Source organism: Grus americana, chromosome 21 (assembly GCF_028858705.1).
Source record: "Grus americana isolate bGruAme1 chromosome 21, bGruAme1.mat, whole genome shotgun sequence".
NCBI lineage: Eukaryota > Metazoa > Chordata > Aves > Gruiformes > Gruidae > Grus > Grus americana.
In genome coordinates this window covers 4213370-4226712 of record NC_072872.1, presented here as the reverse complement: position 1 = coordinate 4226712, position 13343 = coordinate 4213370, and the positions used below count along the sequence as shown (strand labels likewise).

Sequence of the window (13343 nt, the reverse complement as noted above, 5' to 3'; positions counted from 1 at the left end):
AAACCTCCCATGCCAGAAGGAGACAAATAAACATTGGTCAAATATGGATTCTAAATTTTAGGTATACACCCATTTAGTAGCACCTCAGAAAAGCTCAGGCATTCATTTGTTTGTACGAGTTATGTCTCGAGACTTTTTTTTAATCACAGTATGGTGTCACAGTACAGAGAAGATTTCAAACCAGTGGATTACATGGTAAGCCATACAAGTAGAAGATGATCATGGCAAGCTTACAGAGGAGCTTTCAATATGATGGACACATCAATGGGAAGATAGGTGAGATGGATCAACAGGAACAGAACGAAGCGTTACAGGCAGACCATCTCGACCCCATGTGCACATCTTCTCCCAGGCACAACAGCCCTGCTAATCATTATTTTCCATGTGGATACAGTATTTGCTCATAACAAAAAAAAGCGCAATGCAAAAGAACAGCGTTTTCAGCCTGCTTTTGAGTGCAATTAAAAGTAGGACACAAGAAACAACAGCCAACAACATGCACCTCATCCATTTTTGCAGGCCACCACTGAGCTTTCCACACAGCAAATCTGGAAACTCCTGACATATACAGGCTGGAAAAAAACCCAGAAAGGCTATATAATATCTACATACAAACAGACAGTACATAGAAAGTATTGACAAGATGGACACATCAGTAGTTGGCAAAAGGGGATGATCCAGTAACGGGCTAATCAGTACAATGAACTCTCTGATGTATATTCTAGAGGACCCTGGAAGAGCTAAAGAGCTTGAAAGGGAAAAGCAGTGAAGAGAAGGGGACTCAGAGGGGAAACATTCAAAGATAAAGTACCATCTGCTCAAAGGTTCCTCACGTCACTTAGTGCTAAACACAACAGGCGTGTATATGATAAAGGGCATGGGAAAGAAACAAGGAAGGGCAATGGGTAAAAAGGAAAAATGAGAGGAGTGAGTGTGCTGGGGCAATCAAGGAATGGGACAGGAGCAGGTAAGATTATAGATCATCATAAGGTGAGGTAACGCTAAGCTGCAGGATAGAAAAAGTTGGGATGAAAAGTAGTACTAAATAAGGCATTTCTGAAGCACAGTAAGGAAGAGGAGGTCAACTGTGGAGGCAGCAGGGCCTCTAGGAGATGGAAAGGGGACTTAATTGACAGAAAAGATAGACAGTGCTAAAAAATTAAATGACTTCTTTGCCTCAGCATTCACAAAGGGAGACAGGGACAGATGCCAGGAGCAGACATGCCTTTCCCTGGGGAAGGAGAAGAAACACTGCAGGAAATCAGGATCACGTCAGAACAGGTGATTGAGAAACTGGAACAAACCTCAGCAGCAGAGAAGAAACAAACCACAAGGCAAACAGCAAGGCTGGCTGCACAAACAAAGGTGTGGAACTGAAAGCAGAGGAAGCGATTCCTGCTCAATGCCTGGGCAACTGTGAGGCTAGAACGGGGCACAGGCAGCAGCCTGAGTCACCATGGCATTAACCAGGTACATGGAGCTCAGCAGCAGCAGATCGAATGAACTGGTCCTGCTAGTCCAGGGCTTTATGTCAGCAGCACCATCAGCAGCTTTAAAGGAAAGAAACTGCTCTGTCGAAAGCTTCCTCCCTGTTCCACTGATGAGATGGGCAAGAGAGAGCAAATGGCTGTGCAGGGCTGGAAAACTGCAGAGCACAGGCCAGGCAGAGCGGAGGAAGATAAAGACCTTGTTGACAAATGTACACCTTTGAAGCAAAGCAGTCCAAAATATTATCAAAAGTGAGGATGCAAAATGACCAGAGATGCCAACTGCAGTAAAAGAAGGGTCAGACACCAAACAGATCTGACTGTATGGGGTGAGTTACTTGAAGCCTCCTAGCAGGAGTAACTCACAGGCTCAGCTTTAAAAGCAACAGCTAAACAAGCACTCTAGCACTTCAAACTCCTACCCTCCCTTCCACGTGCCACGGAAAGGTGTGTGTGTGTGGTGTCTACAGTGCAGGAAGGGAGAGGCAAGTGTTCTACCAAACCATGTGCTTGGGGAAGGAGGGAAGCAGCAAACACAGCACAAAGGGGAAATTCTGCTCTTTCAGTCTGTAAGGTTAGGCTCCTAAAGGGTTATATTTATCCTGTGTTTCTTCTGACACTTGAAACAGTTCAAAGCTATTAATTTTTAAAGCACAGCATCTGTTTAGCTTTTTCATAACAGGAAAGCTTACCACACACTTACTTACACGCATACACACGCGCACATTTACATGCACATACTCTAACGTACATCAACACCCCTCTTAATTTACATGAGCGTACCCACAATTTCCACGCACATGATCAGACACAAACACACACACCTGAAACAAGCAAACTCGCAGACCATTTAATCACATTGATATGCAAATCCAAACTCCTAAATTGGTCATACAGGCACATAGATTCATTTTCACAAGAACAACCCCCTCCCTCTTCCCTTACTTTAATCCGTTCACTTTTTTTTTGGCCAGAAAGAACTAGTCTCGATCTGGCAAGAGTTAGAAAGAAAAACCAGGATAAATAAATAATAATAAAAATAATAAATAAAGAAGTCAGCATGCTTAGAGAGTGTTTACAGACTCATTACCCTGTAACGATGATGTGAAAGAAGGAAGAAAAAAAAAAACCCACCCCAATTATAAGGGGGGAGGAAACCCACACAGAAATAAATATTTAAGCAAGTGCTGCCAGAAGCACCATCTGCTGAGGCACTAATAATAATAATAATAATAATTTTTTCTGTGGTCTTTTTTTTTTTTTTTAATTATAAATATACGGGGGGGGGGGGGGAACCAAAACAACCCAAACTAGCTAAGTAAGAGGTTTTGTTTTGTTGTGTGAGAGAATGGATTATCCCTGGGCAGCTTTTGGCAGTGGCTTTGGCAAACTCATTAAGCTAATTATGCAGTACAGACATAGAGTGTCATGTCTCTCTCCCCCCACCCCTTGATTTTAAGGTTTTAAACTGTTTTTAAAATTGTGTGTAAATTGAAGGGAAGTGGCTGTGCTGCCAACGGGCGGCTTGCGGAGCTTCTTAAGCAGGATGTGGTGTCCCTTAGCTATCTCACAAGCCTCCCTCAGTTACCTGCCTGACCCAGGGGAAGGGGCTTGCAGAGCGCTACGAAGAGTGGATGTGGGTGAAGTGTTTATACAGTTCTCTGCTTGAGAGGGGACCTGGGGACAGAAAGGGTGGTATCTCCTCTCTCACTGCAGCCTCTGCAATTCCTGCAATCTCAGCAATAAAAGGGTGCTGCTCCTTCTGCCCCATGCAAAGATGGGCTTAAATCCCTGCGTTCATTCCTACACTCTCCCAGGAGGCAGTGAGTTGCCACATGTGCTAGAGGCATTGCTGCCTGAGGAGCTGCATGTCATGGTGCAACTGTCCTCTCTTCCCATGTGGTCTTCTGTCCTCTTCTTCTACATCAGGGATTTGGGCAATAGGGATGGAAGGGAAATCACCTCTCATTCCACTCTCCAGCTAGGGAGAGCAGTTCTCCCCCTTTTTCCCTGCAGATGTGCCAAGATCTTCCTTTGCACCTTCCTAGCAGGTGACTTCCTCGCACAGAGATACTCTCTGTAGACTCTGGCAAGGTGGGAAAGCACAGTACACATTTCCCTCCCCTCTTGTTAATCAGTGCCCAAGTGCTGGCGGGAACAAAGCCTTCAGTTTTATCTCTGGAGAGAAGTGTTTGCTTGCTTCCCTGACTGGTGTCTTTCTGTATACAAGCAGCTTTCATAGGGAGCTTCCTCAGAATCCTTCCTGAGGATTCGACAGGCCAGGGGCAAAGGCTGATGGACCCTTTACACCGTGAGCTATAAAACAGGCAGGTGTTATGCAATAATCTCCTCTGTCCCTCTGGCTCTCATGGCATTACTCACTTTGTCTTACCACAACAGCCTTGGGCTCCCTCTCAGCATCACTCATTCCTGACCTAAGCTTGCCCAGGGCTGAGATAAGGTGCCCTAGTCTGCACCTTATTCAGTGAGGGTTTCTCATATAAATGAGCCACAAAATATTCTAGGATACACATCCCACATTGATGCCAAAGTCTGCCTAAACTCGAGTCACTTGTGAATTCCTCCAGCCTAGATTCTCTGAGGTGAGAAGTTCTCTGCTTGCCTCCTAGAGGCACTGGACATGGTAGGGAAAAAAGGCTGGAGACAGCACAGCAATGGACAGAAAGAACGACAGTCAAGAGACAACATTCCCATTTAAACTCTGGGCTTCTGCAGTGAAACATTTTTCCACTATTTGTCACAAAGCCTAACAGCTCTGGGGAGCCGAGCGTGCTCTTGGCATGCTTGTACACCTCTTGCAGCTACTGCTCTCCCAAGCAGGGGAACAGAGCAAGTACAGATGCCAGAGGGAAATGAAGTGCCAATGACTGGTTTAAACACTTGATCCAGATGTGCAAGACCTCACTCATCTCTCCCACCGCGACTCCCCCCTCTTACTTCCAGCCCTCTCCCCAAGAAAGTCCAGAGTTTTGCCTACCTGGCAATATACTTCTGGTAAATATTTACGTCTTCGCTGACAGCTGGTTTGTCAGTGGGTAATCCATTCCTAATGAGAAACACACAGGGCAGAGCTGGTTAGCAGGCAGGTACAGGGCACAGTCTAAGCTCCTTGTTTCTCTCACACACCACTGACACATCAGGAGAGAGGGACACATAAGAGTACCCAGTAAACACACCCATGGGTTTAACCTCCTTCCCCCTTACCCATCAAATCCTGTACCTTCTTTTCCTAGGGAACCATATAGTCCACCTACCACCCCTCCTGCATTTTCCCTCTTTGCAGGTCTCAGTTCAGTTTGCTGGAGACACTGAGAAGACCAACCATGAAAACCTGGTTTTCCACAGAAAAAACCTAAATACCCATATACAAACAAGTGATGGCCACATAAAAACAAACACCTCCCCAAGGCACCTTGCAACACTGCCCTTATGTGCACAGAAGGGCCATTGAGGCATGTCTGCTGTAGGCTCAGCTGTGGGAGAAGAGTCTCTGTACTTCACCCATGCTATGAGCTACTGCGCATTTCTGATGGCCAGCAGATACAGTGGACTCCTACTCGGTCCTGGCAACATGGCTACAGCCCCCTAGGTGGGGCTTTAATTGCCTCTTTTTTCACACAGATACCCCAACTCCAATAGACGGATGAGGCAGCAGAGGTATTTATGTATTTTAATCAACGACAAAACCAACCCAACTGCACCCAACTGTCACATAAGCCTGGGTGACTTAACATCATTAGGAAGAAAACAAAAATTACATCCTCAATGAGTTCAGCAAGAAGAAAAGAGATACAGGACCAGACTCCAGCCTACCTAAGAGGCAGTGGCATACCAACATAATCCCAGACAACCTCTACGCAGTCCTCCTTCTCATTTTTGCCCCATCCAACCTCCACTCCTACTCATGACAGCTCTGTAGCCTGGTTTAAACAAGGACACTTTCGCACAGAGTTCAATTTAAGTAGGTAGATTAGTTCAGGGCAGGTTAATAGCATTAGATGTTAGAGAGTTTAAACCCATGGCTAGGTATATGTGCATATGTGTGAGAGTAAGGGGTAATTTCTACCAGGTTATTTGGTCCCAGTGGGGACTGTGAATGGAAAGCCAGGTCCCAGATACCACAGTTAGCACTTCCTCCACCAGCACAATTAACGGGCTGCTTTCTTCTATCCTGAAAGCCTGTATCTAGTAAGCAGCCTGGTCATCTCCATTCCTGTTGCAGCCCCATCATGATGCTCCAGTTGAGGAAGTCCTGTGGCTAGAGGAGGGATCACCATGGTGCTGCAAACCCACATCTGCAAGTGGCAGGAAATGAGCAAGAGAAAGGAAATCAAACTGGGATCCCAGTGCAACACCAAAGTAGGTAAGAAGAGGCTCGCAGCCCTCCAAGCATAGCTCTAGGATGGCCACTGAACTCCAGGCAGCTGAGTGTTCTGCAGACTCTTCAGGCACAGAGTCCCTGGCCAAGTCACCCATCACAACAAGGCACTGTGCCTACAGGAATATTTACAACACAGTGGTTTTTAGTAATAGGAATCCCTGACTGCCATCTGGAGCGCATGCAGGGCTCATTCTGAGCAGGGGCCAGATGCAAATGTTAGTAATCCTCTGCCCTTTCCCATACACCTTAACCAAATCTGTCTGCAGACAGTTGGGAAATGACTGTTTCACATGGAAGACAGGTATCATTAGCTCTGCCTTCCAGGTGGGGAAACATGGAAAGTGGGGGATGCAGACTTGCCCAAGACTGCAAAGAGCATTCAAGTGAGGATTCAGCCCAAGACCTCCTAGGTCCACATATTAAACATAAAACAGCCTCCTTCCTTACCAGAGGGCAAAGTAGTAGGGGGTGTGTGATGGCATTTGCCACAGAAGTGCAGGCCAGAGGTCCTAGACTTACTATTAATGACCCCACAGGATTCACAGCTCACAACAGCCCCAGGTCCACAGTGAGAAACAAGTAAATCCTAACCATGACAAGAAAGCAAAGAAGTCCCTCCCTTCCTCCTGTTTGCAGCCTCACATACGCGTGTAGCTTTTCTACAGCTACCACCTCTGGAAGCCACATTAAAAAATAATCCAAGGTTTGGCAAGGCCTTCAGATATCTCCATTCAGTCAATGGCATCACTGCAGAGATTGCCAGCAATGTATGTGTAGGAGGTTATTAGTGGTAATTGGGCTAATGAGTTTGCCCAGTCTAAGGGCTAATTGAATCACCTCTATTTGTGTAAGGAACAAGCAAATTGAGAAGACACAGGCCTGGCCCCACAGAAGTATGTATATGCCTATGAAAACTGATGGGAATTAGGCACCAAAACGTCTTCTGAGTTCTGGGACAAACAAAAAGCCCTATCTTGCCAACAGTAAAGTCAGCAGAGTTTTGCCATTGAATTAAATGGAAGCAAGAATCAGGTCCTCCTACAGACACTAATGATCCCCCACTAATACAAAGATAAGAAAAGTAGAAGGACGCTTACTTTACTGTAGAGACTGTTCCAGTTGTGATGGAGTCTGTCTTGGAGAAAGTTGATTTCAGGTACTCAGGAGTGTTGAATGGCAATGAGACGGACTGCTCTGGCCCGGCCACAGGAGTGCTGCTGGGGGTACTGGCGAGGGGAGCAGGGGCCAGGCTGGGTGTTGGAGCTTTTACTGGAGTAAGCTTCTGAATGTTCCTCACATCATACTTGGATGGCCGGCCTACCTTGCCTGTCTTGAAGGCGATGGCTCCTCCCATATCTGGGCTTCCTTCTCCAGGCTTGAAAAGGTGCAAGTACTTGACGTTTTCTAGGTCATACTTGGAGGCCTTCTTGTAAGTGTTGCCATTTTGTGGCCTGATGCTCTCACCCGTCTTCAGCTTCTGAATGAAGAAGTCGTATTTGGAGGCCCGTGACATCAGGCCCTGCATCTGGGAACTGCTGGGAGAAGGCAGTGGCAGGATGGTGGCTTTGGTCTCCGTGAGCATGGAGGCATCTGGACCTGGCACCCGAATGGGCTGTGCCAGCACTGAGGAAGTTTCTTTGCCCAGCTTGGAGCCCAACTCCTCCGATTTGGCCAAGTGCATGGGCCAAGAGAGCTGCTCTCCAGCTTTCAGTTTGCGGATGTACTCCTCATACTTGGAGAAGCGGGCTCGTTTGCTCATGGCATCCTCGCCAGGAAGAGAGGCAGCAGTTGCAGTGGCCTCTGAGGTAGCAGCATTCAGCTTGTCAAAGCTGATCTTGCGGGCCAGCTCATCCCGCATGTTCTGATCATCATAGCCGAACATGCCCAGGAACTCATTCATAGTGGTGGCAGCATAATCTCGCAACGATGAAGCTTCCCCTACAGAGAACCAAAGTGAGAGAGTCACGCAAGGCGTTGATTTTTCTTCTCCTCCCATACCAGCACTAGTAGCAGGGAGGGGGAGTAAGGGGAGAGGGGAACATGATCTACTGACGTTTGGCTCACTTGTTAGGTTTTACGACTCTTAAATTAATTTGTTTTAAAAAAAAAGTAATTAATACTGGGGTAAAATAAAAAGAGTTCATCAATGCCAGGAAAATCAATTTCCTAAATGTTCTAGCCGATGGCTTTTCAGTACATTAAACAAAGTTTCATAAATGTCTCTGCACTCTTGCCTTGGCCTAATATGAAGAAAAAGTCATTTTACTGGAAGTGAGACCAACGCCAATATGCCGAGGTTTGTACAGTTCTGTCCTTGTGTGTGTTTGTATATGGAAGGAGGTGCACAGAGGCAGTGTTTCTGCATGTGTATGGGGGATAGAAACATGTGAGATGTGCTATGTGTGTTGGTGAACAGCAGGGCTGAGAGCAGGCAGGACAGCATGGTGTGAAACAGATAAGGGAGACAGGGCAAGACAACATGCGGGGTGGAGCAGGAGGAGGGCAGAATGGAAAAGTGCAGAGTAGAGAAGGAAAGCAGCAGAGGTGAAGATGACTTAAGGTGGGGAAGAGCAGCAAAGGCTGTATGGATGAGAAGCTTGGCAGTGAGGAGTGAGGGGGGAAAGAGTGGAGAAGGCAAGACAAAGACAGGACAGTTCCCCATAGCTGTTGCAGTCCTTCCCTTCCAATTTTCTAAGATTTTTCTTCACCCAACTTGCTCCCTTCCTTCTCAGTCTCAATGAATGCACAGCTACTACTTGCCATGTGAAAAGGGGCCACAGTTCAGCGAAGGCTGTGGAAACCTCCAGGCTTACAGGAACAGCTTCCAGTAAGACCAGGAAAGGGAAAAATCCATGCAGGTGCTAAATGGGTAAGGGACAGCCTTCTCTCCATCAGGATTTGGACTGAGGACAGAAAGAGCTGTTGTCCTGATGTGGGCTCCAGAGAGAGGGAGAAAGCCTGTTCTCTGGAGCACAGGTTGGGGAAGGGGCAGGATGGGCTTAGTCTACCTGAGCCTGATCACAGCAAGGAAGAATGAGCAAAAGCTGTCCTTCCTTGGGTCTCTCCCTCCCTGCCTCCCTCCTCTACTCCCTCAGGCAGTTTCACAGGCCACCAGGAGGGGAAGAACACACATCTGGAGGTCACCCAATATCAGTGTAAAGGAGGAAATAAAGATTGCTCTGACGTGCCAGCTTGGACTCATTTAGGCTTCAGTCTGACACAGCGCTCCTCCTCCTCTCCCTCTTGCTTTCTCCTGCAGAGTAAAGATTTACTGTGTGCAGGAGTCCTTCAAACCTCCCTCGTCATCTTTTCCAATCACTCACTCCAGCTCTCATGGGCAAGCACACTTGCTCACAGGGAGCCAGCACAGGCAGATACACTGGCAGCAGAATGGAGGTTCTGGGCACCGGATCCAGCTCAAACCAAATCAACACTGCCTTGAAACACAGTGGAAAAGGAAGGCACGAAGACATAGTCACAGAACAGGTCAAAAGATCCAAAGCATGAAAACTGACCCCTAGGATTTGGGAAATTTGACAGCCAACGATGGCATACACACAGGCATGTACATACACGAGAGCATTTCTGCGCACACAAGATTCAGTCAATGAGCAAAGTCAAAGTTCAATAGCCATCAGCTTCCATAAATCAGTTTCCACAGGACTACACAGAGGAAGAGACTGCCTGCAATGGGTACTAAAAAGTGCAAGACCATGAGGGTCATATTCCTGTTTCAATATTGCCCAGTATAGCTGTGTTCAGGTAGCAGAAGTGCTGCTACGCTAGTTGCCTGTGTATGTGCTACGTGAGAAAGACAATGCAAAGAACATGCCTGAAGCCTGCAAGCAGGAGGACAAAGACACATCCGCTAAGTGCTAGGATCTGGTTTAGCCCAAAATGACTTTCCAGTTCTGGGCATTTAGGCCAAGCACCCTGCATGGGATTTTGAGATGCCTGGCTTCAGAATAAACACCCTGTTAGTTACAGAATGGGTGGCAACGCCCCTGCAGTGCCTGGCTCAGGTTGTAGCTTTTTCTCCTCGCAGAACCTTTTGGGTCAGCATTAATCTTAAAGGATGCTAAATGCAGAATCATGCCCCACAGTGTCCAATAACAAGACTTGTCAGAAGGAAACCTCAAGGAAAGGCTGTATTACTCCATCCTCAGAGGTAGGATCATTTCATCTGTGCTCCCCGCCTTGGCCTCGTCCTGTGGCTCCTCCAACACCGTACCAAAGCCATCGACTTTATCTTTCACACACAGACATATTAAATAATTTCATCTTGCTTTAAAGCAGTTCTCCTTTTTACCTCTTTTTCTCTCTTCTCCACCTCCATTTCAGTGTAACCCTATGACCCAACAGAAGTGATTAAACCCATGAAATCTCTACTGGGTCTAACACTTCCCTCTTTCTGTTAAATCTGCTTTCCCTGTTCTGCTTTTCCTTGCTTTTTGGACCTGTAAAACAATCCCCTAGCCTCCTTCACAATGCCCTGACTTCCAAGCACTCCACAGAAAAACTCTAGCCAGCCTGTGCCAAACTGCAAGGGGAGAAAGAATACCACAGAGAGGATCTGATAGGAAATTAAACTATTAAGTGTGATTTTTACTAGCTTTAACAGCTGCCCTGAAAGCCAGCCAACCCCCTTCGTTCTTTATCCTAACCTGCAGCACACAAAAAAAAGAGGAGACACTCTCTTTTTCAATCCCATGTATCAAATCAGTTTTACAAATCTCAGCTCGGTTCAGGCCCCACAGACATTACAAATCCAGAGAGGAGATTCAAGGAAACCTAGTATTTTCTTTTAACAATGGAGAAAATGAAACATTGCAGGAAAACAGCTCCTTTTTAAACTTCTCTCATCTGCATACCTGGTCTTGGAAAGCATCTTTGCTCCCCACGTGGCTAGACCTCAATTGATGCAAACAATTAGATGCAAAACCCAAGATCATAGGAAAGGGAAAGTTTCCAGACCTTTTTTTGAGCTTTGCAAAGTCTGAGCTTGAGTTTAGGTTTCACTACCCTGGATTTAATTCCCTCATCCCTCAAAACACCTTGCATTCTGCTTTTCCTCTGCCCAAATTTGGTTCCAGATGATCGCCATACCCTCCCCGATCAACAGCTTTGCCAGCGCTGCTCAGTCCTTCCTCATCCACATTTGAGACGAAACCATGGCCAGTTCCTACTACTCGCTGCCTAGCAAGCGCACCTTCACTCATCCCAGCATGAGCCCATCGACACATCCCCTAAAGCCGAGACAACCTTCACTTATTTGCACAGGCACCTAACCAGTAGGCCAGAGGCTCTTCAAGTGGAGGCACCTTATGAAGGGAACAGTCTCACCACAAAGATGGTATGAGACCCAGCCAACTCATTTCACATACCCTTTCAAACAACAGTGAAGAGGTAATTATTATTATTATTACCTAATCAACAAAAAAACCCTCCCCATACCCACACACAGATGAAAGTGAAGCAGGACAGCAGTTGGGAAACAAATCCCGGTAAAAAGTACGCAGCTCTAGAAGGCACAGGAAGCCTTGTCCCTGGGTCTTCTTTCCCCTCCCCTGCACCGCATTTTTCTGTTCTTTTCTGTGTGATAATAAAAGGGCTCCCTCTCCCCTTGCCACTGCTCTCCATTTGTGGGCATTGCCAAAGAGCAGAGATCTGTGTGTCTCAGAGCAGCTATCGTATCACAAAGGATCCGAAGCTAGCAAAAAAGGGGCTAAAAATAGCCTGCAGCAGCACACTATATATGGAAGGAAAAGCAAAACAGCCCAAATGGAGTGCAAGGTCTGGATACTGGGGGATGGGACATCCAAGCCAGGGCTCTGTCCTTTATTCTGCTTGGGGGGGGGAAAACATGTAGACTTGGGGGCTATAGGATAATGAGCAAGAAACTGGCACTCATCATGCACATTCTCCCAAGTGGAGTCTCCCCAGGAAATTATGAAGAGAAAACCCCCTTTGTTAAAACAGGTCCAATATTCCCTTTCTAAGAGCCTTAGCCAGCAGGCTAAGAAAAGAAAGGAGAACTTTGAAAGCTTATACAGCTCCTGGGGACTACTTTAGCCCACTATGTAAGTAACAGGCAAGTAAAGAACATGGGACCACATAGGAAAATCTCCCTGGGTATGTGTGCGTCAGTGAGAGATTGTGGAAAGGGATCTCTGTCAAAGACTGTACTGGGAAGTCTAAATGCTATATATAAATGTGTGTAGAGAAGTATCCGGTCAGTCAGTGTGCAGGAGAGGGTGCGTGAATGAAGAAACATATCTGCATGTCCAGATCAGCTTCTGACACCCATCTCCTGACAGACACCAGCTTTGCGACTCCTGAACATGTTTCCTAGCTGTACCAGAGAGGGAGGCACATAAGGCAAGACTGAGCACTGACTCGTAAGTCCCTTGTTTCCAATCCTTCCAAGAGGATTGAACAGCACGGACCAAGTCTCTGCAAACTCCTGCCTGATGCACAATAAGCCTCACTGTCTGACCCTGGAAGGAGACAAAGGTGGCAGGGATTTAGCATTAGACTACAAGAGGTGCTAGTGGAGGACACGAGCAGTAGCTGAAGCAGGCTGTGTGTGTATACGCTAGGACTTCAAGAAGCAGGAACCCTTCTCAGCCCCATATAATTAGAATCACTTTTCCCCACTGATCACGAAAGCCCAGCTAGATTTAGGATATGGTTTTCTGTGTGGCTCCTGCTTTTTATCCAAGTTTCCAGCTGAACAAAGAAGTATGGGCTCAATTTTAAATGCTACTGAGCACTCCCAGCTCTGTGTCCTCAGAGGGAGCAACGGGTGCTCAGAACCTTCAAAACCAGGGTCCTATGATGATTCCCCAGAGCCACGCTGACCAGGAGGACAGAGCTGTATTCATCTCCTTTGATCTGACTGCTTCCAGCTACCCCCCAAACTCACAGGAAAAAAAATCTCCTTTTTGGTATAGGCAGTTCCAGAACTCATTGGAATAAACTTAACTTGCACTCAGTAGCACCAGGTCCGAGAGGACTTGGTGATGAACAGCTTAAAACCCATTTTCTGGAATATTGACAGAAAAAGAACTTTGTCCTTTCCAAACAAGAGATGTTTCAGTTTGTACTTTCCAGGGAAACGTTGCAAACGACATTTACAACAGGGTTCTTGAAACAGACGCTGAAGACCTGGCAGCACGTCTGTTTGCAAGTCAAATCCCGTGTGGCTGTATATGTAAACCGGACCCCGTATATGCCATTACCTGCCTTAAACATAAATGAGTCTTCAGCCCCCATGAATGCTTGTACATTTTTGCATAATCCTTTGACAATACAGCCCTACAAAGGCATTTTACTGAAAACTTCTAAACCAGGGAGAAACCTCAGTTCCTTTTCATTTTCCCCAGTTGGGTAACATATTTTTTACATTTAAGTTCCCCTTCTTTTAGTTTTTCTAGCAAATAAAAGCTGCAAAT

At 46.5% G+C, this 13343-nt stretch overlaps 1 protein-coding gene across 5 annotated transcripts in view; it reads right to left on the bottom strand.

Annotated features, from left to right (window-relative positions):
• The window catches only part of CASZ1 (castor zinc finger 1), a 209130-nt gene that overhangs the window by 36906 nt on the left and 158881 nt on the right, over window positions 1-13343 (bottom strand). For all 5 annotated transcript variants that reach the window (XM_054849344.1, XM_054849342.1, XM_054849345.1 and 2 more), the window contains 2 exons: window positions 6987-7827; window positions 4486-4554 (listed from right to left, as the gene is read on the bottom strand). In XM_054849344.1, coding sequence (XP_054705319.1) covers window positions 4486-4554; window positions 6987-7827 — 910 coding nt within the window. The remainder of the gene's footprint in view (window positions 1-4485; window positions 4555-6986; window positions 7828-13343) is intronic.